This window comes from Thalassophryne amazonica, chromosome 18 (assembly GCF_902500255.1).
Source record: "Thalassophryne amazonica chromosome 18, fThaAma1.1, whole genome shotgun sequence".
NCBI classification, from domain to species: Eukaryota; Metazoa; Chordata; class Actinopteri; order Batrachoidiformes; family Batrachoididae; genus Thalassophryne; species Thalassophryne amazonica.
The window spans coordinates 33,727,670-33,754,434 of record NC_047120.1 but is presented as its reverse complement, the minus strand read 5'-3'; the positions used below and the strand labels follow the sequence as shown (position 1 = coordinate 33,754,434).

At 41.5% G+C, this 26,765-nt stretch overlaps 1 protein-coding gene across 1 annotated transcript in view; it reads left to right on the top strand.

Annotated features, from left to right (window-relative positions):
- The window catches only part of si:ch73-127m5.1 (neurotrypsin), a 55,664-nt gene that overhangs the window by 27,345 nt on the left and 1,554 nt on the right, over nucleotides 1–26,765 (top strand). The window contains exons 7-13 of the mRNA XM_034194693.1: nucleotides 3,431–3,609; nucleotides 14,450–14,591; nucleotides 16,346–16,566; nucleotides 21,558–21,699; nucleotides 21,770–22,054; nucleotides 22,184–22,306; nucleotides 22,385–22,653. Coding sequence (XP_034050584.1) covers nucleotides 3,431–3,609; nucleotides 14,450–14,591; nucleotides 16,346–16,566; nucleotides 21,558–21,699; nucleotides 21,770–22,054; nucleotides 22,184–22,306; nucleotides 22,385–22,653 — 1,361 coding nt within the window. The remainder of the gene's footprint in view (nucleotides 1–3,430; nucleotides 3,610–14,449; nucleotides 14,592–16,345; nucleotides 16,567–21,557; nucleotides 21,700–21,769; nucleotides 22,055–22,183; nucleotides 22,307–22,384; nucleotides 22,654–26,765) is intronic.

Genomic DNA, 26,765 nt, shown 5'->3' with positions numbered 1-26,765 from the left:
CAAATCTGCCATTTGAACATTAAATCCTGGATGAAAAAGATCACGAGTCAAGCATTTTTAGATTGTTTTAACCTGTCATAGCTCAATGAGGCTGTTAATTAATGATTGTTAAAGCTGAACCAAGCAAGTTACTTTGGTATGAAAAGTATTTAACAGGTATTTTATATGCTTATGTGCTTTTCAGAAAGTATTCACAGAACTGCACTTTTTCCATATTGTTTTTATGTTACAGCCTTATTCTAAAATGATGAAATTCATTTTTCCCCTCAAAATTCTACACACAATACCCCATAATAACAATGTGAAAAAGAAGGTTTTGCAAATTTGTTAAAAATAAAAAATAAACTAAGAAAGATGCATCCTGTTTCCACTGATCATCCTTGAGATGTTGCTACAGCTTAATTGGAGTCCACCTGGGGAAATTCAGTGGATTGGACATGATTTGAAAAGACACACACCTGTCTACATATAAGGTCCCACAGTTGACAGTGCATGACATGTTGGAGCACAAACCAAGCATGAAGTCAAAGGAATTGTCTGTAGACGTCTGAGACAGGATTGTCTCGAGGCACAAATCTGGGGAAGGGTACAGAAACATTTCTGCTGCTTTGAAGGTCCCAGTTGAGCACAGTGGCCTCCATCATCCATAAATAAAAGAAGTTCGGATCCACCAGGACTCTTCCTAGAGCTGGCCGCCTATCTAAACTAAGCGGTCAAGGAAGAAGGGCCTTAGTCAGGGAGGTACCAAGAACCCATGGTCACTCTGCCAGAGCTCCAGCATTCCTCTGTGAGAGAGGAGAAACCTTCCAGAAGGACAACCATCTCTTCAGCAATCCACCAATCAGGCCTGTATGGTAGAGTGGCCAGACAGAAGCCACTCCTTAGTAAAAAGCACACAATCAGCCAGCCTGGAGTTTGAACTTTGACATCCACCGATGTGAAATATATATAAATAGTAAAGTCTCCCTGATGGTTTTGTTGCTACAGCGTTGTGTATGTGGCTATGTTTTGCTTTCATATTTATTTCTGATTAAACCAGAAAAAAATACATATTTCAAAGTCCTACACCACCCCCTGAGGAAAATAAGTTTTTTAAACAAGATAAATTAATTCATTAATGAAAGAAAAATTTTGTCATATATATATATATATATATATATATATATATATATATATATATATATATATATATATATATATACACACACACACTCAACAAAAATATAAACGCAGCACTTTTGGTTTTGCTCCCATTTTGTATGAGATGAACTCAAAGATCTAAAACTTTTTCCACATACACAATATCACCATTTCCCTCAAATATTGTTGACAAACCAGTCTAAATCTGTGATAGTGAGCACTTCTCCTTTGCTGAGATAATCCATCCCACCTCACAGGTGTACCATATCAAGATGCTGATTAGACACCATGAATAGTGCACAGCTGTGCCTTAGACTGCCCACAATAAAAGGCCACTCTGAAAGGTGCAGTTTTATCACACAGCACAATGCCACAGATGTCGCAAGGTTTGAGGGAGTGTGCAATTGGCATGCTGACAGCAGGAATGTCAACCAGAGCTGTTGCTCGTGTATTGAATGTTCATTTCTCTACCATAAGCCGTCTCCAAAGGCGTTTCAGAGAATTTGCATTACATCCAACCAGCCTCACAACCGCAGACCACGTGTAACCACACCAGCCCAGGACCTCCACATCCAGCATGTTCACCTCCAAGATCGTCTGAGACCAGCCACTCGGACAGCTGCTGAAACAATCGGTTTGCATAACCAAAGAATTTGTGCACAAACTGTCAGAAACCGTCTCAGGGAAGCTCATCTGCATGCTCGTCGTCCTCATCGGGGTCTCGACCTGACTCCAGTTCGTCGTCGTAACCAACTTGAGTGGGCAAATGCTCACATTCGCTGGTGTTTGGCATGTTGGAGAGGTGTTCTCTTCACGGATGAATCCCGGTTCACACTGTTCAGGGCAGATGGCAGACAGCGTGTGTGGCGTCGTGTGGGTGAGCGGTTTTCTGATGTCAGTGTTGTGGATCGAGTGGCCCATGGTGGCGGTGGGGTTATGGTATGGGCAGGCATCTGTTACGGACGAAGAACACAGGTGCATTTTATTGATGGCATTTTGAATGCACAGAGATACCGTGACGAGATCCTGAGGCCCACTGTTGTGCCATACATCCAAGAACATCACCTCATGTTGCAGCAGGATAATGCACGGCCCCATGTTGCAAGGATCTGTACACAATTCTTGGAAGCTGAAAATGCCCCAGTTCTTGCATGGCCGGCATACTCACCGGACATGTCACCCATTGAGCATGTTTGGGATGCTCTGGACCGGCGTATACGACAGCGTGTACCAGTTCCTGCCAATATCCAGCAACTTCGCACAGCCATTGAAGAGGAGTGGACCAACATTCCACAGGCCACAATTGCCAACCTGATCAACTCTATGCGAAGGAGATGTGTTGCACTGCATGAGGCAAATGGTGGTCACACCAGATACTGACTGGTATCCCCCCCCAATAAAACAAAACTGCACCTTTCAGAGTGGCCTTTTATTGTGGGCAGTCTAAGGCACAGCTGTGCACTAATCATGGTGTCTAATCAGCATCTTGATATGGCACACCTGTGAGGTGGGATGGATTATCTCAGCAAAGGAGAAGTGCTCACTATCACAGATTTAGACTGGTTTGTGAACAATATTTGAGGGAAATGGTGATATTGTGTATGTGGAAAAAGTTTTAGATCTTTGAGTTCATCTCATACAAAATGGGAGCAAAACCAAAAGTGTTGTGTTTATATTTTTGTTGAGTGTATATATATATATATATATATATAATATATATATATATATATTTCACAGTGCATAATTTTGGGCTGGTTGTATAGTTGTGAATTTAAATAGTTTCCAACATACAAACCCATTTCCGTGTAATATCCCAGACAAACTGTTCCAAACAGCAGTGGAGGCGTCACTGTAGGGAGATGGAATTCTTTCTGTGTTCAACATCAGGTTGAGTTTCATCTCATCTCAGCATCTGTGTTTGTGTATCTGTGCTCAATAATAAATGCCCTCACACTGATGCACAGCTTTAAATTTGATCTATGAACACTTTCCTTATGACATCATGAAGCTTCTAACCATACAAGCCAAACCTGCCTTTTGATGTTGTAAAGACCTACAGATCTAACTTAGTCGCCCTTACTGAGCACTGAGTACTCATTCATGTTTCACACTGTGCCTGAGGAAGAGACGGGGGCGGACTCGGTAGGCAAAAGCGCTCGATAAACTGTTCATGAAAGATGAGCAATAAATTTAAAAACAATGCAGTGCCTTAAATGTGGGCTTTGAAGTCACTGTGATGTTGCTGTTAAAATGTGGAAATCCATCCTGTGTGTGTTTGTGAATGTACCAGTGGTGTGGCGAAGGCGTGGTCGTGGGCTCATTTCGGACAGGGATCAGGTCCGATCCAGCTGGATGCGGTGAAGTGCACAGGAAATGAGCTGTCTCTGGATCAGTGTCCCCATGGCGACTGGGAACAGCACAACTGTGACCACATGGAGGACGCCAGCGTCTCTTGCAGCCCGTACACAGGTACTGCCCCCCCCACCCCCCACACACACTAAAGACCTTAAAGCTCCCATTTATAGCGGTTAATGTCAAACCGTCCAAGAAGCTTTCATCAGGATTTCCACTGACATGGAATAACAACAAGCAAAGTTACGATCATTCAATCACATAAAAAAAAATAAATGTGAAGATAGCACGATAAAGACTCTATGAATGATTTTTGTTTGCTCCTAGATATCACACTTATGTTCATTAAAATGAATCTGATTCTACAGTTGTTGAATGAATAAAGTCAAATCAAATCAAATCAAATCAATTTTATTTATAAAGCGCCAAATCACAACAAACAGTTGCCCCAAGGCGCTTTATATTATAAGGCAAGGCCATACAATAATTACGGAAAAACCCCAACGGTCAAAACGAACCCCTGTGAGCAAGCACTTGGCAACAGTGGGAAGGAAAAACTCCCTTTTAACAGGAAGAAACCTCCAGCAGAACCAGGCTCAGGGAGGGGCAGTCTTCTGCTGGGACTGGTTGGGGCTGAGGGAGAGAACCAGGAAAAAGACATGCTGTGGAGGGGAGCAGAGATCAATCACTAATGATTAAATGCAGAGTGGTGCATACAGAGCAAAAAGAGAAAGAAACACTCAGTGCATCATGGGAACCCCCCAGCAGTCTAAGTCTATAGCAGCATAACTAAGGGATGGTTCAGGGTCACCTGATCCAGCCCTAACTATAAGCTTTAGCAAAAAGGAAAGTTTTAAGCCTAGTCTTAAAAGTAGAGAGGGTGTCTGTCTCCCTGATCCAAATTGGGAGCTGGTTCCAGAGGAGAGGAGCCTGAAAGCTGAAGGCTCTGCCTCCCATTCTACTCTTACAAACCCTAGGAACTACAAGTAAGCCTGCAGTCTGAGAGCGAAGCGCTCTATTGGGGTGATATGGTACTATGAGGTCCCTAAGATAAGATGGGACCTGATTATTCAAACCTTATAAGTAAGAAGAAGAATTTTAAATTCTATTCTAGAATTAACGGGAAGCCAATGAAGAGAGGCCAATATGGGTGAGATATGCTCACTCTTTCTAGTCCCTGTCAGTACTCTAGCTGCAGCATTTTGAATTAACTGAAGGCTTTTCAGGGAACTTTTAGGACAACCTGATAATAATGAATTACAATAGTCCAGCCTAGAGGAAATAAATGCATGAATTAGTTTTTCAGCATCACTCTGAGACAAGACCTTTCTAATTTTAGAGATATTGCACAAATGCAAAAAAGCAGTCCTACATATTTGTTTAATATGCGCATTGAATGACATATCCTGATCAAAAATGACTCCAAGATTTCTCACAGTATTACTAGAGGTCAGGGTAATGCCATCCAGAGTAAGGATCTGGTTAGACACTATGTTTCTAAGATTTGTGGGGCCAAGTACAATAACTTCAGTTTTATCTGAATTTAAAAGCAGGAAATTAGAGGTCATCCATGTCTTTATGTCTGTAAGACAATCCTGCAGTTTAGCTAATTGTTGTGTGTCCTCTGGCTTCATGGATAGATAAAGCTGGGTATCATCTGCGTAACAATGAAAATTTAAGCAATGCGGTCTAATAATACTGCCTAAGGGAAACATGTATAAAGTGAATAAAATTGGTCCTAGCACAGAACCTTGTGGAACTCCATAATTAACCTTAGTCTGTGAAGAAGATTCCCCATTTACATGAACAAATTGTAATCTATTAGATAAATATGTTTCAAACCACTGCAGCGCAGTGCCTTTAATACCTATGGCATGCTCTAATCTCTGTAATAAAATTTTATGGTCAACAGTATCAAAAGCAGCACTGAGGTCTAACAGAACAAGCACAGAGATGAGTCCACTGTCTGAGGCCATAAGATCATTTGTAACCTTCACTAATGCTGTTTCTGTACTATGATGAATTCTAAAACCTGACTGAAACTCTTCAAATAGACCATTCCTCTGCAGATGATCAGTTAGCTGTTTTACAACTACCCTTTCAAGAATTTTTGAGAGAAAAGGAAGGTTGGAGATTGGCCTATAATTAGCTAAGATAGCTGGGTCAAGTGATGGCTTTTTAAGTAATGGTTTAATTACTGCCACCTTAAAAGCCTGTGGTACATAGCCAACTAATAAAGATAGATTGATCATATTTAAGATTGAAGCATTAATTAATGGTAGGGCGTCCTTGAGCAGCCTGGTAGGAATGGGGTCTAATAGACATGTTGATGGTTTGGAGGAAGTAACTAATGAAAATAACTCAGACAGAACAATTGGAGAGAAAGAGTCTAACCAAATACCGGCATCACTGAAAGCAGCCAAAGATAACGATACGTCTTTGGGATGGTTATGAGTAATTTTTTCTCTAATAGTTAAAATTTTATTAGCAAAGAAAGTCATGAAGTCATTACTAGTTAAAGGAATACTCGGCTCAATAGAGCTCTGACTCTTTGTCAGCCTGGCTACAGTGCTGAAAAGAAACCTGGGGTTGTTCTTATTTTCTTCAATTAGTGATGAGTAGTAAGATGTCCTAGCTTTACGGAGGGCTTTTTTATAGAGCAACAGACTCTTTTTCCAGGCTAAGTGAAGATCTTCTAAATTAGTGAGACGCCATTTCCTCTCCAACTTACGGGTTATCTGCTTTAAGCTGCGAGTTTGTGAGTTATACCACGGAGTCAGGCACTTCTGATTTAAAGCTCTCTTTTTCAGAGGAGCTACAGCATCCAAAGTTGTCTTCAATGAGGATGTAAAACTATTGACGAGACACTCTATCTCACTTACAGAGTTTAGGTAGCTACTCTGCACTGTGTTGGTATATGGCATTAGAGAACATATAGAAGGAATCATATCCTTAAACCTAGTTACAGCGCTTTCTGAAAGACTTCTAGTGTAATGAAACTTATTCCCCACTGCTGGGTAGTCCAGCAGATCAGACAGAAGGGAGTTTTCAGGGAATACTGTTAAGTCTTCAATTTCCATACCATAAGTCAGAACAAGATCTAAGATATGATTAAAGTGGTGGGTGGACTCATTTACATTTTGAGCAAAGCCAATTGAGTCTAATAATAGATTAAATGCAGTGTTGAGGCTGTCATTCTCAGCATCTGTGTGGATGTTAAAATCACCCACTATAATGATCTTATCTGAGCTAAGCACTAAGTCAGACAAAAGGTCTGAAAATTCACAGAGAAACTCACAGTAACGACCAGGTGTACGATAGATAATAACAAATAAAACTGGTTTTTGGGACTTCCAATTTGGATGGACAAGACTAAGAGTCAAGCTTTCAAATGAATTAAAGCTCTGTCTGGGTTTTGGATTAATTAATAAGCTGGAATGGAAGATTGCTGCTAATCCTCTGCCTCGGCCCGTGCTACGAGCATTCTGGCAGTTAGTGTGACTCGGGGGTGTTGACTCATTTAAACTAACATATTCATCCTGCTGTAACCAGGTTTCTGTAAGGCAGAATAAATCAATATGTTGATCAATTATTATATCATTTACTAACAGGGACTTAGAAGAGAGAGACCTAATGTTTAATAGACCACATTTAACTGTTTTAGTCTGTGGTGCAGTTGAAGGTGCTATATTATTTTTTCTTTTTGAATTTTTATGCTTAAATAGATTTTCACTGGTTATTGGTGGTCTGGGAGCAGGCACCGTCTCTATGGGGATGGGGTAATGAGGGGATGGCAGGGGGAGAGAAGCTGCAGAGAGGTGTGTAAGACTACAACTCTGCTTCCTGGTCCCAACCCTGGATAGTCACGGTTTGGAGGATTTAAGAAAATTGGCCAGATTTCTAGAAATGAGAGCTGCTCCATCCAAAGTGGGATGGATGCCGTCCCTCCTAACAAGACCAGGTTTTCCCCAGAAGCTTTGCCAATTATCTATGAAGCCCACCTCATTTTTTGGACACCACTCAGACAGCCAGCAATTCAAGGAGAACATGCGGCTAAACATGTCACTCCCGGTCCGATTGGGGAGGGGCCCAGAGAAAACTACAGAGACCGACATTGTTTTTGCAAAGTTACACACCGATTCAATGTTAATTTTAGTGACCTCCGATTGGCGTAACCAGGTGTCATTACTGCCGACGTGAATTACAATCTTACCAAATTTACGCTTAGCCTTAGCAAGCAGTTTTAAATTTCCTTCAGTGTCGCCTGCTCTGGCCCCCAGAAGACAATTGACTATGGTTGCTGGTGTCGCTAACTTCACATTTCTCAAAACAGAGTTGCCAATAACCAGAGTTTGATCCTCGGTGAGTGTGTCGCCGAGTGGGGAAAAACGGTTAGAAATGTGAACGGGTTGGCGGTGTACACGGGGCTTCTGTTTAGGGCTACGCTTCCTCCTCACAGTCACCCAGTCGGCCTGCTTTCCCGGCTGCTCGGGATCTGCTGGAAGGGAACTAACGGTGGCTAAGCTACCTTGGTCCGCACCGACTACAGGGGCCTGGCTAGCTGTAGAATTTTCCACGGTGCGGAGCCGAGTCTCCAATTCACCCAGCTTGGCCTCCAAAGCTACGAATAAGCTACACTTATTACAAGTACCATTACTGCTAAAGGAGGCCGAGGAATAACTAAACATTTCACACCCAGAGCAGAAAAGTGCGGGAGAGACAGGAGAAGCCGCCATGCTAAATCGGCTAAGAGCTAGTAGCTGCGCTAAGCTAGCGGATTCCTAAAAACACACAAAGTGAATAATGTATAAATAATTTAGAGGTGATTCAGCAGAGGGAGTGCTTTAGTTAAGGCACGTGAAGATTACACTGTGAAACAAATCGTTATCTAGTTATCTAGATCAATCTAACTGCGCAGATTAAACAGCTAACAGATACAGCAAAACACTGCTGTGCTCCGGAACAGGAAGTGATACAATACCGCAGTGAGAGCCAACCACCAGTACAGGCAAGCCAAGTCAAGCATATCTGCATCATAAGGAAGGTGCATTCAGAAAAATGACTCATTAGACGAACATGTTTTAGATTATTTCTGTTGTGTGGGCCGCTGAAGAGGAGGTACTGCTGGCCCACAACCACCAGAGGGCACCCTGCCTGGAGTGCGGGCTCCAGGCACAAGAGGGCGCCGCCGCCTCACAGGAGCAGCCGGGGTGACAGCTGTCACCAATCATCTGATCTTCAATCGTATATCAGCAGGACGACATCTCCACTTCTTTGCCGAGATATCGCTATGCTTAGGAGGTAACGAGCTCAGCCAATCAAGTTGTCTTTTCGACAGAAGAATATTGTTGCTTTGTGTTTTTTGACAGCAGACTTTTCAACGAGAGGTGGAGGTGGATTTCCCACCATACGTGTTGCTGGGTATAAACACACCTACATCTAACTGTTTTTGTTCCTCGCCAGCAGTACCAGATCCGACAAGCGGAGGCAGTGGCCACCTGGGAGTTCGGGACTTGGCGGCTCCAGTATTCCCGGGGTTCGGTGGCGGAGGAAATCGTGTGGTTCCGGTTCTGCTTTGGACAGACGTCTCTTATCTTCGAGCCTGCCCACATGACACGTTCTGTAAATTGACTTCATTGCATACTATTGTGACCTGCCGTGTTTGTTGTGCTCATTCACAACAGTAAAGTGTTGTTATTTGACTTCCTCCATTGTCCGTTCATTTGCGCCCCCTGTTGTGGGTCCGTGTTCCTACACTTTCACAACAATTTCCATTGAATAAACACATGAGGCCCAAATGAAAACAAAGTACATCCATGCTTTGTAATTTAATTTAATTGGGGCTACATATATATATTAGATGGGAAAACTGCTCAAAACTGAATTGAAGTTGTCCAATGAGTTTTTGTTTCTGAGTATATTTGCACATAATAACAATAATAATAAAGTCCTTTCAGCTTCTTCCTTTTTCACCTTGGGTCAGCTGATCAGATATGGGTCAGCATCTTGATTTAGCACAAGTTTTACTGGGCGCAACTTGAAATTACATGGAGATTGGGCATGGGTGGTCTTGAACCAGGAACCTTCTGCTCAACACACACACACACACACACATCTTCAACTGCTTAATCCAGTTAAGGGTCACGGGGGGCTGGAGCCTATCCCAGCAGTCATAGAGCGCAAGGCGGGGTACACACTGGACAGGACGCCAGTCTGTCGCAGGGCCACATATAGACAAACAAACACATTCACACCCGCACGTACACCTATGGACAATTTAAAGTCTCCAATCCACCCAACTTGGTTCTCCGGAGCACCCAGAGAGAACCCACGCACACATGGAGAGAACACACAAACTCCACACAGAAAGGCTACAGGTGGGACCTTCTTGCTGTGAGGCAACAGTGCTAACCTCTAAGTCACTGTGCTGCTCCCTTCTTCTCAAAAATAAAACAAAAATCCTGCATCCCCAAAAACAGTCAAAATTAAAAATTCAAATAAAAATAAGATGTACAGTCAGTAAGCATAATTAAATAATCAATACAAAATAATGATGGGCAGTAGAAAATTAAGTTTTAAGACTTGGTTTAAAAGAATCAATAGAAGTTACTTTTCTACATAAATAAAAATAAAAGCCTTAGTGTTATGTGTCGGACGCAGCTCGGAGAACCGACCAGCGTTTGAAAGACCCAGTATGAAATAAGCAGAGCACGGTACAAAGGCTAACTGAATTTAATACATAACAGTGATACATAAAAAACAAAGTGCGGTCTGGCGTGGTGCGCTCCCAGCAGCGCTAACGGTCCGGAGCCAGAAGCTGTTCGGACTCAAGGACCCCGCCGACACCCCCCAGGTGGCCGCAACAAACCGAGTCTGTGAAAGAAGGAACCATTATGTGAGTCCACACTCTACACACAGAGAGAACACTTAAAGGTGTACAAACAGCAAACACTTCCTGGCTTGATTACTAATCAACTTCCCAACCTGCAGGCATGGAACATCCAGTTCACAAAACTCCACTGCAGTGGAAGCCGATACATGACTAACATACAGCTCAATATAATAAAGGTGTGAGGGACACCACATTTACTGACTGTATAAATGTTAGTCACAAAATCTAACGTACCTCAGGAAGTGTGCTGACGAGCGTGAGACCTCACCCCCTCCTCTTTCACAGACCGTGCATCAAACCTGGATGTTCTCTGCATCCATTGATGATGAGATGGCTCCCGAGACGACGATCTCACCCGTCTGGTCACAAGGTCGAGTCTCTGGCAAATACACACTGTGCACTCCAGTCTTAAATGCCACCATGTTCCAATCCATGCAGATGCACCACAGCTGTGAGTCCTGATGAGCCACTGGTGATCAGCCTCAGGTGATCAGGGTGAGGTCCTGATAAACTCAGCAACACAGCCACTCAGTTCCAAATGCAAACCACCTGGAAGGAGAAGCAAAGGACAGAAACAAAAAGGCAGCCAGGCCCCCCCAGCCATATAACACTTAGCTTGCTTTAAAAAGTGAGTGTTTTAATCTTTTTTTTCCTCAAACAACTAGTTGAACCATTACCTCTAAATAAATTTATTTTGCCAACAGGTTCCACAAAATTGTGTTCTGTTAGTTAAAAGCAAAAATATTAAGTTAAACTAACTAAATAAGCTACAAAAAGTTATTTTAACTTAAAGACATATTTTCAGTCAACTAAAAAAAAAGTTAATGATGTGCATAATCCTCTTCATTCACTTTTTTTGTGTTCTCAAATTGCTTAAAAGCAAACATTTTCTGCAGTCAGTTCTTTAACTGTTTCAGCATTTTCATGGGTTGCTTTTGATGACTTCCCTCATGATCCGCCTTCGTTCACACAGTTTTTGAGAACTGCCTAGTTCTATATGTATGCTTTGTTTTTGGGCAGTAGGGTGGTTTAGTGGTTAGTACTGGTGCCTCACAGCAAGAAGATCGTGGGATCAATTCCTGGCCTTTCTGTGTGGAGTTTGAATGTTCTTCCCATTTCTGAGTGGGTTTCCTCCCACAATCAAAAACATGCTTATTTAGGGTCTGCTCCTTTCTCTGCCCCTGACCAAGCCAGTGTCTCTACATCTAGAGTTGGTCTCTGGGCACTGGACTGTGGCTGCCCACTGCTCCTAGTGGTTCGATTGTGTCTAACTGTAATTAGGATGGGTTAAATGCAGACGACAAGTTTTGTTGTATGTATATACGAGGTCTGTTAGAAAAGTATCCGACCTTTTTATTTTTTGCAAAAACCATATGGATTTGAATCACGTGTGATTGCATCAGCCAAGCTTGAACCTTCGTGCGCATGTGTGAGTTTTTCATGCCTGTCGGTTGCATCATTCGCCTGTGAGCAGGCTTTGTGTGAGCAGTGGTCCACCCCTCTCGTCGGATTTTTATTGCGAGTAAAATGTCTGAACGATTTGGAGCTTTGCTGCATCAAATTTTTCCAGAAACTGTGAGAGACAGCCAGGTGGACACCATTCGGAAAATTCAGATGGCTTTCAGGGACGATTTTATGGGGATCACACAGATTAAGGAGTGTTACAGCCGGTTTAAAGACCGCCCACAGCGGCTGAGAGCGCGGCGCGTGCCGCGCTCTGAGTAGCGATCAACAGGCTGAAACGACCAGATCATTTCCAAAGTGAAGGCTGTGTTGATCCGGGACATCGTCTGACTACCACAGAAATGGCAGAAGATGTGGACATTAGCACTTTTTCAGCACATTCAACTGTTACAGGAGTTTTTGTCACGGAAAGAGGAGCGGAGGAATGCACCACAGAGCCGCAAATGGTGCGGGACAAAAGCACCTCCGTGTTGGTCTCACAAGATGGCTTGGTGGCTTTTCAGTCGTGTGACTATTCGAGAAATTGTGGATGAGCTGGACATGCCAGAACATGTCCTGTGAGGCTTCATCACGGCGTTGCTTTGCGCCATGCGGCTCTGTCCTGACGCGCGAATTCCTCCGCTCCTGTTTCCATGACAAAAACTCCTGTAACAGTGGAATGTGCCGTTCATTTCCAAACTGAACGCCGAACGTTTTGATCCGGGACGTCGTCTGACTACCAGAGAAATTGCAGAAGACGTGGACATCAGCACTTTTTCGGCACATTGAGACAGACGTGTGGAGGAATTCGCGCGTCGGGACGGAGCCGCATGGCGCAAAGCAACGCCGTGATGAAGCCTCACAGGACATGTTCTGGCATGTCCAGCTCATCCACAATTTCTCGGATAGTCACACGACTGCCACCGAAAGCCATCTGAAAGCCGTCCTGTGAGACCAACACGGAGGTGCTTTTGTCCCGCGCCATTCGCGGCTCTGTGGCGCATTCCTCCGCTCCTCTTTCCATGACAAAAACTCCTATAACAGTGGAATGTGCCGAAAAAGTGCTGATGTCCACATCTTCTGCCATTTCTGTAGTAGTCAGACGACGTCCCGGATCAACACAGCCTTCACTTTGGAAATGATCTGGTCGTTTCAGCCTGTCGATCGCCGCTCGGACTGCAGCGCACTCTCATCCGCTGTGGGCGGTCTTTAAACCAGCTGTAACACTCTTTAATCTGTGTGATCCCCATAAAATCGTTCCTGAAAGCCATCTGAATTTTCCGAATGGTGTCCACCTGGAGGTCTCTCACAGTTTCTGGAAAAATTTGATGCAGCAAAGCTCCAAATCGTTCAGACATTTTACTCGCAATAAAAATCCGACGAGGGGGGTGGACCACTGCTCACACAAAGCCTGCTCACAGGCGAATGACGCAACCGACAGGCGTGAAAAAACTCATGAATGCGCACGAAGGTTCAAGCTTGGCTGATGCAATCACACGTGATTCAAATCCATATGGTTTTTGCAAAAAATAAAAAGGTCGGATACTTTTCTAACAGACCTCGTATGTGCAATGATAAAGTTTCTGTTCTATTCTAGTTCATGCTGTAGTTAAATAACTTTGGACATTTTATTAAATTTCTTGATTTTAAATTTGCACTTGTTTCTGGACAAATGTAGCTTTTCACGCCTCTTTGTATTCAGTCCTAACGAAGGTCTCTAAACAAACTATTTCTCAAGTTACATTTATTCCAAATTATGGTGAGATTACAGGCCTGGATTCTTACAAATGCCGCTCACGCAGGAGTTTCACCCAGTAAGAATCACAAACAAAGGAAGAAAGTACTTTTTATAAAAAGCATTCATAGGTGTTACAATGGGCAGACTTTATTCTTGCAACTCCTGTCCTTATTGGCTTCCTGTAGGCAGAGAGGGACGTCCACCCCATACCTGAAGGCCGCACGTGCACGACACATATGGAAACCTGACTCTCTTTGGCTGATAAACCAGTTAGAACCAGTTCCCATAAAAGTTTAAACAGACAATGGGAACTCATAAGAAATATGACCATCTAAGTAAAGCAAATACCAAAATAAAATAGCAAAATGGAACATAAACACACATATATATCTGACAGTACTTAAAATTCAGGGACGCCAGTCAATGTGACCAGGACTGTATTTGAGTTTTCCCATCTGTAAATCTGTATCATTTCACCTGCATTTTCTGACCTGGTTTCATTTCATTCTGGTACAAGATTAAAAAAAAACTCACTTATAATTCTGTATTCTGTGTTCAAACTAAAGAAATGACCTTAAAGGTTCATTAAAATAAACCAACCTCTGCTGCCTCCTACTGGATTAAAATATGACATGAGCATATTTTGTCAGTGTGTTCTGATGTGACGTGAACGTTGATGTGACAATGATATATATATATATATATATATATATATATATATATATATATATATATATATATATATATATATAACAATTATGTTAAGACACATGAAAACGGATTTAATTTCACAGTATGTTTTTTTTATTTAATGAGGTCTTTATATGCCTCCATATTTTTCAGTCATATTAACATAATTCATTCCATTCATGACAATAATCCAGACGGTGTGGTGCGGCTGGTTGGAGGCGACACTCCGTGGGAGGGTCGGGTTGAGGTCTTCCATAACGGTGACTGGGGCACTGTTTGTGACGACCACTGGACACAGCAGCATGCAGAGGTGGTCTGCAGACAGCTGGGCTACAGGTACACAGTTGCACAACGTTTGCATTGTTTCTGGTACACAATGACACATAGGCATATCTAGGAGGGGGATTCAGGTTTATTACCCCCCACCCCCCGAAGGATTCAACACACTGGGATAGCAGGAATGAGGTTTTCTGAACTATATTAACCAATTCACTGTACTGACATGCTTAAAAATGAAAAATAAAAATAAAAAACCCTATTGGTTCAGAAAATATCCACTATTCTTAAAAATTAGCATATTTTGTAAGAAAGTCAAAAACAAAATATAACAGTTGCTAGAGAGAAATGGCAATGACATTTTCATTTGTGACATACAAATTGTTAGTAAAGTATGTGTTTGGCTGCTCCCTTGTTTTTTACTTGGGGTCACTGCAGCAGATCTGCATGTTGATTTGGCACAAGTTTTACACTGGATACCCTTCCTGAGGAAACTCCACATTACGTGAAGAAATGTGGCAGGGCTGGGGTTTGAACCAAGCACACTAACCACTTGGCCACCACCCCTACATTCAAATTATTAGTGACTGTGACATTTAATTTTATTAATGGGCAGTTCCTTGATCCTCTATAATAACCTACTATTTTGAAACACACCTCTAACCCTAACCGTAACACCACATGAGACAATTACTTGAAATGAGTCACATGAAAAATGAAATGAAACTATTTTGAGAGAAATTTATTCTGCATTTTGAAACATTTGAAATAGTGTATAGTCGATGAAATAACATGCTTTTGCTTCTGAAAATATTTCAGTGTTTTCAAATTCCCAAAACTTTACATTTTTGCTTCAGAAAATGAGTCACACTTTTGAAAGGCTTGAAACATTAAATTAACCCATTAAGAAAATTATTCACGTGTTCAAAATTCTCAAATAAATAAATAAATAAGTTATACTGGAAATTGTTGAACACTGCTGCATTCTTAAAAAGCTGAATGAAACTGCTTCTGGAAATTGCTTCAGCAAGCGATTCAATGTTTCAAAACACTTTCGACACTTAATGAAACAACTGATTCATAAAATAATTCACTATTCTGATACATTTCAAACAGTATATGAATCAGTTACTTTAGAAAATGCTTCTGGCTTTGGAAACACTCAAACTAAATAAAATAATTGCTTCAGAAAATGATTTACTGTTTCAAGATGCTAAAACAATAAACAAAAATAAATAAATGAAATTGCTTTCAAAAATTAGGTTTTCAGTGTTTCAAAATGCTTAAAACACTGTTGTAACACTCTTGTCGGGGGAGGGGGGGGGTCTTCAGTTCAGAATATTCATTGCTTTGCAGGTCTTAAAAACTAAACAAAAAATTTTCTTTGAGAAATGCTAAAGTAAATAAATACATTGCTTGAAAATGATTATCCATTTTAAAATTCGTTTAACAACATATAAATATTTCTACGGAAAATGATTGTTTCTAATTATTCAAAAATGATGATAGCGACCTCTAGTGGACATCATCAAACCTCTGCAGTGTTGCATCCAAACAGATAAACACTTCTGTTCTTTTCCAGCAAGATGTATTTACATTAAGTGCAAACTCTTGTAAAAGACGGAACATGAATGATCCCATTATTTATTAGTTTATGACATAATAATCACAGTGTGAGAGCTCAACACTTGTTCTTAATGCACGTTTCAGTGTTAGCATAACTTGTACTTACAAATCTTTAGCTACATTTGGAATATGATGTGTGTCTGAAATACTTACGAGGCAGATCATAACCTTAATCTCGTAATCTCCAGAGGTCATGCTGAAGTGATGGCAGATGGGACATTTGGTGAAGGCATTGGTTTGATCCTCCTGGATGACGTCCACTGTGAAGGATCTGAGACGTCCCTGCTGGACTGTAGCCATGGGATCTGGGGAAGGACCGACTGCTCCCACAGTGAGGACGTCGGAGTGCGCTGCAGGGGCAGATCCAGCCTACAGACCAATGACGTGCCCCTCATCGCACCTGCCACTGGTAAGAGATGTAGGAGGCGCATGACACATTGAGATGACGTGTCTCCACTGTGACTTGGCTGAATCTCCGAAGAGTTGCTCTCAGACAGTTGTGAGGTGAAGATGATGTGAAATAAAAGCTGCAAGCCAATGGATGGCCCAGGCTTCACCTGGCCACAACAGATCGATGGTTATTTTAGAGACGTGGGGATGAACCAGTTGTCTGCTTGTGTGTTTGCGACCCAGGAGCCAAGGTGGTACCATGCTCCCAGCTGTTTGGTGATGTGACTACTGTTACAGCACAACAATCTAAATAGTGTGAACATTACCCAATCTGATATTTTTCAGAACATCATCACCATCAATAACATGAGTGTTAACTGTTCAATGTAAAAAAAATAAATAAATGGACAAAACTAAAATAATTAAAAACATTTCAGGTCACTTCAGTCAGCAATGTGAATGCAGCTTAATTAAAATAAATAATTTTGAAAAATTATTAATTCTTTATATTTAGTAAAAGTAAGTCCCTTCGGCTGCTCCCTTGTTTGCACTCGGGGTCGCCACAGCAAATCCAAGGTGGATCTGCATGTTGAATTGGCACAGGTTTTATGCTGGATGCCCTTCCTGACACAACTCCACATTACATGGAGAAATGTGGCAGTGGTGGGATTTGAACCTGGAACCTTCTGCACTAAAACCAAGCGCATTAACCACTTGGCCACCACCCCTGCTAATTCTTTATATTTAGTAAGATGCAAAAAATTCAGATCATTCAGACCAAAAAAGTCAGACCATTTCCACCTCTCACAAAACACTATATAAATGAGCAAATTCTACTTAAAATCATACTGAAATTGAGATGCTACACGTTTTTATGTCCATTTTTCAGTGTAGTCGTCATATGTTACTTTTTAAACTTTTTTTATGTGTCTGTGTCTTTGTGCCTGTTGAAAACACATTAATATTTTTGTCCCCCATTTACTTCACTTGATTGTGATTTGCATGGCAAACTGGCTCCTCCCATATATGATTGGCCATGGTTTGTACAGTGCAGCCAGAAAGTATTCAAAGTGCTTCACTTTTTCTACATTTCGTTATCTTACAGCCTTATTCCAAAATGGAGCAAATTATTTTTTCCCTCAAAATTCTACTCACAACACCCCATAATGACAACATGAAAAAAGGTTTTTTGAAATGTTTGCGAATTTATTAAAAATAAAAAAAACTAAGAAATGTGTACAAAAGTATTCATGCCCATTGCTCAATACTTTGTTGATGCACCTTTGGCAGCAACTACAGCCTCAAGTCTTCTTGAATATGATGCTACAAGTTTGGTGCACCTATCTTTGGGCAGTTTTGCCCATTCCTCTTTGCAGCACCTCTAATGCTCCATCAGGCCGGATGGGGAGTCATTTTCAGATCTCTCCAGAGATGTTCAATTGGATTCAGCTCTGGGCTCTGGCTGGCATGTGAGTGGTATGCCTAATTTGAGTCTCCCAAAGCAACCACTAATTTAACACAAAGTTATTCCAGCTGTACCAAAGGATAGCTAGACCCTGGATTCTTTGGGTCTGTCCTGAATCAATGAGACTCTGTTACAAAAAGGACAGTTTAATTCATTTCATGTGAAGTTATGCATACCAGATCTAGGGTTCTCACTGTTCCAAGGTAACGCAGGAGCTCGACATCATTGATAAAGACGTACATGTGCTTACGTGATCAAAAAATGCCATGTCATGTTTAGGCCATGAGGCTAATTAGGTCAATCTTGAAAGATGTGAAAAGCAGGGCCTTGTGTTAGTGGAACTGTTGCCTGCCGTTTACGTCTTTTCACATGATAACAAGATAATGAAAGCTGTTTAGCTTTTACGAGATATATTGTTGGTGCAGACAAATATCTTAACAAAAGTACAGTAACTTACTGTGCGGATATCAAGAACAATTTGACCAGTGCAAACTTGCTGACAGTCATCACTCAACCTCACATAGCACCCAACAGACATGAATCAATATATTAACGTGGCTTTAGAGAGTCTGAAATCAGTAATATTATATGATATATGCATTTCTAAGTAATTTATTAACAATACCGAGAAGAGCTACTATTCTAAAGCCACGCAATAAGACAGGAAACACCAGGAGCATATAGACTTGGACCTTTATTCTCCTGCATTGATATCTAGATGACCAAACCCCTCTGTCTGGCAACCTCATTACTTCATAAGCTCTTCTCAGGCATCTTCCAATGTCAAACATGTATGTCATTGTGGAGTAAAGGCCCCCTGACACTTGCAGGACTTTGATCCGCGTACTTGCACACACTCTGCTGTGCAGGAGAGTAAACTCATCTCAAACTCGCTGTAAACCATTGTAAACTGTGCAGCTTTGTGCAAGTTCACAAAGAAAACTTTGAAATGTTGAAAATCTCCATCATGCATTAATTACGTGCAGTGGTGTCAAAAGTACACACATTTGTTACTTAAGTAGAAGTATAGATACTGCAGTTTAAAAACACTCTGGTAAAAGTTGAAGTATCAACTTGACCTCTTTACTCAAGTAAAAGTGAAAAAGTATGTGCTCCAAAACCTACTTAAAGTATAAAAGTATAAAGTAACCTTTAAAAAAAAAAAAAAAAAAAAAAAAAGGTAGATGCCACTATATGAATTGAAAGCTTAATTTAAAATCTGATTTGTTCTACATGTGGCCCAAGACCCAAAACCCAAAATTACCCCCCAACACCACCTGCATGAAAATGTTTCAATTCTAGAAGCTCTGAAATGCAATCTGGGACTATTCCAGACAATAAACTGCAGTGAGTGCAGCATCTATTTAGTGAAGGAAAAAAAAAAACAACAACAACAAAAAAAACAACACAACTTTTCCTTATTCAAATTCATTCCAGTAGTATTCTGCTCTTACTAGGATGCAGCAGTTTTCTAGTTTGGCAGATAGTTCTGGAGGAAATCACTGAAGAAATTAACACATTGAAAATATGGTTTGACCATCATTAAATAAGACAGGGATGAAGTGGAGGTGTAAGAGTCACTAGGTGTTCACAGGAAACACTTATTTATGTATGTATTTATTTATGTATGTTCATTGTTAGTTGCTTTTATATTTTCTGTTGTGTTTCTATTCAGGTTCTTTTTCCCTCTTTCTCTAAAATTATATATAATAATCATTAGATTATTGATATATAAACAAAAATAAATTTAAGAAATATTACAATTTGAAAACAAATGCACTCGAACGTGATGAGAGCTGCAATTGCTTAATGCTAACTTTTAACATTGAAAACGCCACAGACATGCTAACGCGTTAGCGTCGCTCCCGTTTTTAAGTTATAAAATACATCTATCAGCTGTTTCAGAAGACCATAACAGGTCGGTTTAACGTAGAAAAGGTAAATAATACTCACAGAAGTATGCTCTTTAGGATTTTAGCGGGGGAAAATTAAGCGAAAGAAAGAAAGAATAAACGAAGCAATATGTCGAAGCATTCAATCTGCGAACCACTGCTTCGATTGGTTCACGGTTCAAAGCAAAGCCGTGCTGCAGAAAAGTTGATTACAGGCGCACATGACGTGAAATATATATATATATATATATATATATATATATATATATATATATAAACAAACTGAAGCCAAGCGTAACGAGGGTGTTTGTTTTAAAAATGTAAGGAATAGAAAGTACAGATACTTGTGTGAAAATGTAATGAGTAGAAGTCAGAAGTAGGCAGAAAAATAAGTAAAGGAGTAAAGTACAGATACCTAAAAAGTGTACTTAAGTACAGTAACGAAGTATTTGTACTTCGTTACTTGACACCTCTGATTACGTGAACTTCACGTGAACATTGCGCAAACAATTCAAAAACACTACGTGTGAGTGTGAGTGACTGCGTCACCGCACCGCATTACAGCGCAGCTTGTCTGATCGATTAGAACGAGATGTTAAATCTATCATAAACATACTTTTACAGCTACTCATAAGAAGGAATGAACATACAGCTGTTTTACCAAGCCATTACAATATAAACATTACAAATAATTACCTTTGAGACGGTTCCAAATACGTAAGTTCTCCACCTCATGAAGCGCATGAGAGAGAGAGAGAAAAAAGGTCCAACTGGAGTGGTCCTCTGTGATTCTGGAAGTGATTAGAGGTGTTTATAACAGCCAAACTCTGAGAGAAAATGATTAATCTACCAAGATGTAATTATTTTATATACTCAGCATCCAGCGCACTAAAGTGCAGCATCCAGTGGAACAAAGCACGGTGTCCAGCTGGGAGCACAGCTGATGGGATCGTCACGACGAAGTAGATGCAAGTGTCAGGGCACCTTTAACGTATCCACAAGTGTGACACTTTCACAACATACAGATACACTTCTGATGGCCAAGTCCATGAAGTCATTAACATCTTGGATCTTTGTCTTAATCAGGACAATCACAAACCCAGACAGTACGATTCTTCACTCAGCTTCTCAAGTGGAATAATCAGGGTTACTTTGAAGTCCTTAAAGATCACAGGATGAGCCACAAAGTCAAGATTATTCAACACTTCCTCACCAAAAAAAAAAAACACCTAAGCCGCTGCTTTACACAACCTTCCATGGCCCCCAGTCCACGTCAGAACTAAACAGATTAAGAGCCAGAATACATGCCTGATGAATGCTAGAATTCATTGGGAAAAAGCCAGAGATTCTGTCCATACTGCAGTATGGAGCAGGGACATGGAGTATTGCTGTGATGTCTAGCAATTGTCTGGGAATCCCATAAATTCCAAGCTGTCGAGGAAAGTAGTCTGGTTAACCAAATGAAATGCCTTGCAAAAGTCAACACAGGCTGCACAGAAGCACTGATAGTCATACATGGCAGGAAGGATAAAACAGTTTGGTTTCCAGTTTGTGGTCCCGTACCTCACATGGACACTCAACCTGTTAGAATGCAGACAGACTTGAACATACAGACGTAAAGTCGTGATTATGACTGTGTTATTCTTTCTTCAGGGCCTCTTGTGCGCCTTGTTGGTGGGAGCAGTCGGAAGGAGGGCAGGGTCGAGGTGTATCTCCACGGAGACTGGGGGAGTATTTGTGACTCTGGCTGGAATGACCTCAACGCAGCTGTGGTGTGCAGACAGCTCGGACACAGGTGTGCAGTCAGTCCTTTAAAAAAAAAAGTCACATTTTTCTACATTTACCGCCACGCATCCTCTCTTCAGCGGTGGAGCTGTGGCGGCCGGAGGGTTCGGACAGGGGAAAGGACCCGTCCACCTGGACCAGGTGAGGTGCACAGGGAAGGAGGAGTTCCTGGGAGAGTGTCCCTCTCAGGGCCTGAGAGGGACACACCAGGGCTGCAGACGCAGGGATGATGCAGGGGTGAGGTGTGACACCACGCCGCCAGAATCAGGAGGTGGATGGGTCGAAGTACAGGAGCTGAGCTGTGGAGTGAGGAAGGTGATGGAGGGAGAGAAGAACCAGAACCAAGGAGAGGAAAACACGCAAAGGTAACATGCATCTCTGCAGTTGGAGATGGTTGTGGTGTGACTTCCTGGTTAAATGTGCAGAAATCTATCTCAGAATAAATAAACAAACAAAAACAAAAACAAAGCGCTAAATATTTGATTCTGCTTCAGGTCCATGTGGCCCTGGCAAGTGTCAGTGTGGCTGCAATCCAGAGAAGATGGCGGTGGTCCTGTGTGCAGCGGCACTCTGATCAGCCCCTGCTGGGCGCTGACATCTGCACACTGCATCACCAGGTAACCCCCCACACACACTACTCCCCTCCTATCTCTCCTCTCACCCCCTCAGTCACCTCCTCTCTCCTTTTCCTGCAGGTTTGGCAGCGATCCGTCCAGATATGTGGTTCGTGTTGGAGCATCAGAGAAAACAGTCACACCAGACCAGATTGTGATTCACAGAAAGTTCAAAGGTCAGAGCGGTGGCCACGCCCTGGCTTTACTGAAACTGCCCAGCACCAAGATGTACTGTCTGACCTTTGACCCGCACATCAATGCAGCATGCCTTCCAACTCCAGACACAGCGACAGGGGGTATAACCCCATCATCCTGTGTTGTCACGGTTACCACCAGCTGGAAAGGACCAGGTAAACATTTGACTCTCAGGCATTTTTTATTGTATTTACTTTTTAGCATCTTATTGGAATGGATCAGTATAATCAAATAAGACAGTGCACACATTATACTGTGAATATTGTTTGCCACAGTATGTAGCCTTATATACATATTCACTAATGAGCGCCAAGATTTGTCAAAAAAAATAGCTAAAACTAAGTATTTAATAAATGTTTTCTGAGTTGATTTTCTCTGCTGATACGGGGGGCAACCAACTGTCAACAGCTTGTGTTACTGCAGTTCAAAGGTCACTACCATTAGCATCTATTCTATTGACCACTAATTGACTCCCAGCCATCCCAATATACTGTGACTTTGTGCAACCTATAAAAATTGTGGCCGTGATTTTTCTAGATTTGGTAGAGAATATTACAGGAAATCTTCAGTTACTTTTCACACACAATATCTGGAAATATTAATGAGTAATTTTGATTTTGAATTCATTGTTTACATGTTAAAAATATCCACTAAGCCTCAAAAGGAACAGCAGTCGTTCCATTGATTACAAGCAACTGGCCAGTGACAACTGCCGTGACACAGCGGTTCATTCGGTGACATGTGATGACAACATGGCTGCCGACAGTGATGAGCATGCGTTGTCTTCGGATGGAAGTGTATTTTATGTGTATCTTTTATATGTATCTTGTGGCTAATTGATTTCATGGTAATTGTGATTTTATGTAATTGCATGATTGTATAATGGAACTTGCACACTGCATCAGTAATTGTACAAACAGACAAACAAAAAAACAATGAAAAACTAAATGCAGAGATGCAGACATTTGTACATGTCTACAAAACAATGTGCCAGACATGACTGTTATAACATCACTGGATGCAGTAGTGATGATAATGAAGATGATTTATGATGACGACGGCAGTGATGGTGAAATGCAGTAACGGATCACCTTTTTTTTTTTTTTGCCTATTTAATAATATAACCCATAAATATTTATGAACGTATTTTTTTAAAAATCAACTGCATGCTTTTTTTGTGTATATATATATATATATATATATATATATATATATATATATATATATATATATATATATACACACACACACACACACACACACAGTGGATCCAGAAAGTATTCCACAGCGCTTCACTTTTTTCACATTTTGTATTCCAAAATGTATGAAATTAATTTTTTCCTCAAACTTCTACACATAATATCCCACAGATAGATATTAGGCCATGGAAGACTTCATTAAATATTGGAGGTGATCCGAATCCGGATCTAGACCTGGATTCTGGATAAAGTTTCACGTCATATAGGCTTTGAAGGACTACATCAAAACTGCTTCACGGATTCTCACAAAATTTGCACTATAGATACATATTAGGCCATGGAAGACTTCATTAAATTTTGGAGGTGATCTGGATTCGGATCCGCAGCAGGGATTTTGGTCCACTCCTCCATACAGATCTTCTCTAGATCTTTCAGATTTGGAGTTTTGAGCTCCCTCAAAGATTTTCTATTGAGTTCAGGTCTGGAGACTGACCAGGCCACTCCAGGACCTTGAAATGCTTCTTACAGAGCCCCTCCTTAGTTGCCCTGGCTGTGTGTTTGGGGTCATTGTCATGCTGGAAGACCCAGCCATGACCCATCTTCAATGCTCTTACTGAGGGAAGGAGGTTGTTTGCCAAAATCTCGCAATACATGACCCCATCCATCCTCCCTTCAATACAGTGCAGTCATCCTGTCCCCTTTGCAGAAGAGCACCCCCAGAGTATGATGTTTTCACCCACATGCTTCACGGTTGGGATGGTTTTCTTGGGGTTGTTCTCATCCTCTAAACATGGTAAGTGGAGTTGATTCCAAAAAGCTCTATTCTGGTCTCATCTGACCACATGACCTTCTCCCATGCCTCCTCTGGATCATCCAGATAGTCACTGGTGAACTTCAAACGGGCCTGGACATGTGCTGGCTTGAGCAGGGGGACCTTGCTGCCTTGCAGGATTTTAAACCATGACAGCATCATGTTTTACTAATGTAATCTTTGTGACTGTGGTCCCAGCTCTCTTCAGGTCATTGACAAGGTCCTTCTCTGTACTTCTGAGCTTTCTCAGAATCATCCTTACCCCACAAAGTGAGATCATGCATGGAATCCCAGACCGAGGGAGATTGACAGTCATCTTGTGTTTCTTCCACTTTCTAATAAATAATCATAACAGTTGTTGTCTTCTACCAAGCTGCTTGCCTGTTGTCCTGTAGTCCATCCCAGCCTTTTGCAGGTCTACAGTTTTGTCCATGGTGTCCTTAGACAACTCTTTGGTCTTGGCTATGGTGGACAGGTTGGAGTGTGATTGACTGAGTGTGTGAACAGTGTCTTTTATACAGGTAACAAGTTCAAACAGGTGCAATTAGTACAGGTAAAGAGTGCAGAATAAGAGGGCTTCTTAAAGAAAAATTAACAGGTCTGTGAGAGACAGAATTCTTGCTGGTTGGTAGGGGTTCAAATACTTATTTGCAGCAGTAACATACAAATAAATTATTAAAAAATCATACATTGTGATTTCCGGATTTTTTTTTTTTTTAGATTATGTCTCTCACAGTGGACATGCACCTAAGATGAAAATTTCAGACCCCTCCATGATTTCTAAGTGGGAGAATTTGCAAAATCGCAGGGTGTTCAAATACTTATTTTCCTCACTGTATATGCCACTCATGGGATTCGAACCTGCAATTTACAAAACCTCTGATTGCCAGTCAGAAACTTTACCACTGCCCTACCATTGCTGGCCTGTAAAGGGTGCGGAAAAATGCATGAAATCAACAAGGACATAAATGTATTTTTTTTTAATAAGAGAAAAAAGCGCGGTGATAACTAACTAAATGGCATTTGTTATGGTGTATTTCTGCTGATACGTGACTGAAAGTGGTGTATTTGTTGCACTGTTGGCCTGTCATATGGTCCTGTGGTGTGCCGCTCACAGGACACACGTGTCCTGTCAGACAGATGTAACATTAAGATCGTCTGCTGTGTGTCCACATGAACTGACGGTCTGTTTCAGCTGGGAGCCTGGAACAGCCTGTCAATGTGCGCGCTCTCCAGCTCCTTACAAAAGCGACATATGTTTTTATGTATTTCCATGTGAGGACAGCAAGCACACACACACACACGTGTCTGTCAAAACACGGTACGTGTTCTGCAGCTGTGATGTCCACATGGACGCACGTGTTGGGGGAGCATGCGAAACACACACACGTGTTGTGTGGGGAGCCGACACTCTAGCATGCCACGTGTACTTGACAACTCCACAGTCGTGGGGGCACTTAGAAAAATTTCACTGCCAGCTTGAAAATGATCGTCTGCTGACTGTTTTTGTGCTAATAGTGTGAATGGCCAAGCACCAAGCAAGCAGTGATGGATGTTCGTGTGTGTCACCTGGAATTTGGCCGACACCTGCCACTAGAGGGATCGAATGGGCTCTCACAGCGCGCACTTTATCTTTTAGCCGCTGGTGTGTGCAAATAGTTATAGCAACAGATGTACGAGGCATTGGAGGCAGCTAAGATTTTACACGTATTGCATACGATTCCTGCTTCATGCGCACTTCGACCATGTTTGTACTGTGTGAAGGGGCCCTAAATGATGTGGGGGAAATGACTAAACTTGCTTAATAAAGGTTAGAAAATTATTTATTTTGTTGTGTCAATCTGTATTCTTTAAAGTAGTGACTTCAGTTTTACTGCCTGAATGCTTTGTCATGATAAATACCACACCATTCGTTTAGTGATTCAATTAGAAGTTGCACTTTCATAAGTCTCAATGAATATACACAAATGAGCTTAATTTCTCTGATATACTCCATATTCCAGCTTACTGTTTTCAAATTTCTTTCAACTTGGTCCAGAAATTATTGAGTAATCTCACTTTCACCCTGGCTGGTGTGGCTGTTTCATTTTATTTATTTTATTTGATATTTTGGCAGAGAATCGCTCCAGGAAAACGGCGCCGCACATGGGTTAAGAGCAGTCTTTAATATTAATATATTTAATATGACGTGAGCATGCGAAGCTCCTACTTTCACCCCTGATTATCTCCCATCTTTAACTTCATAATGAAATTCGTT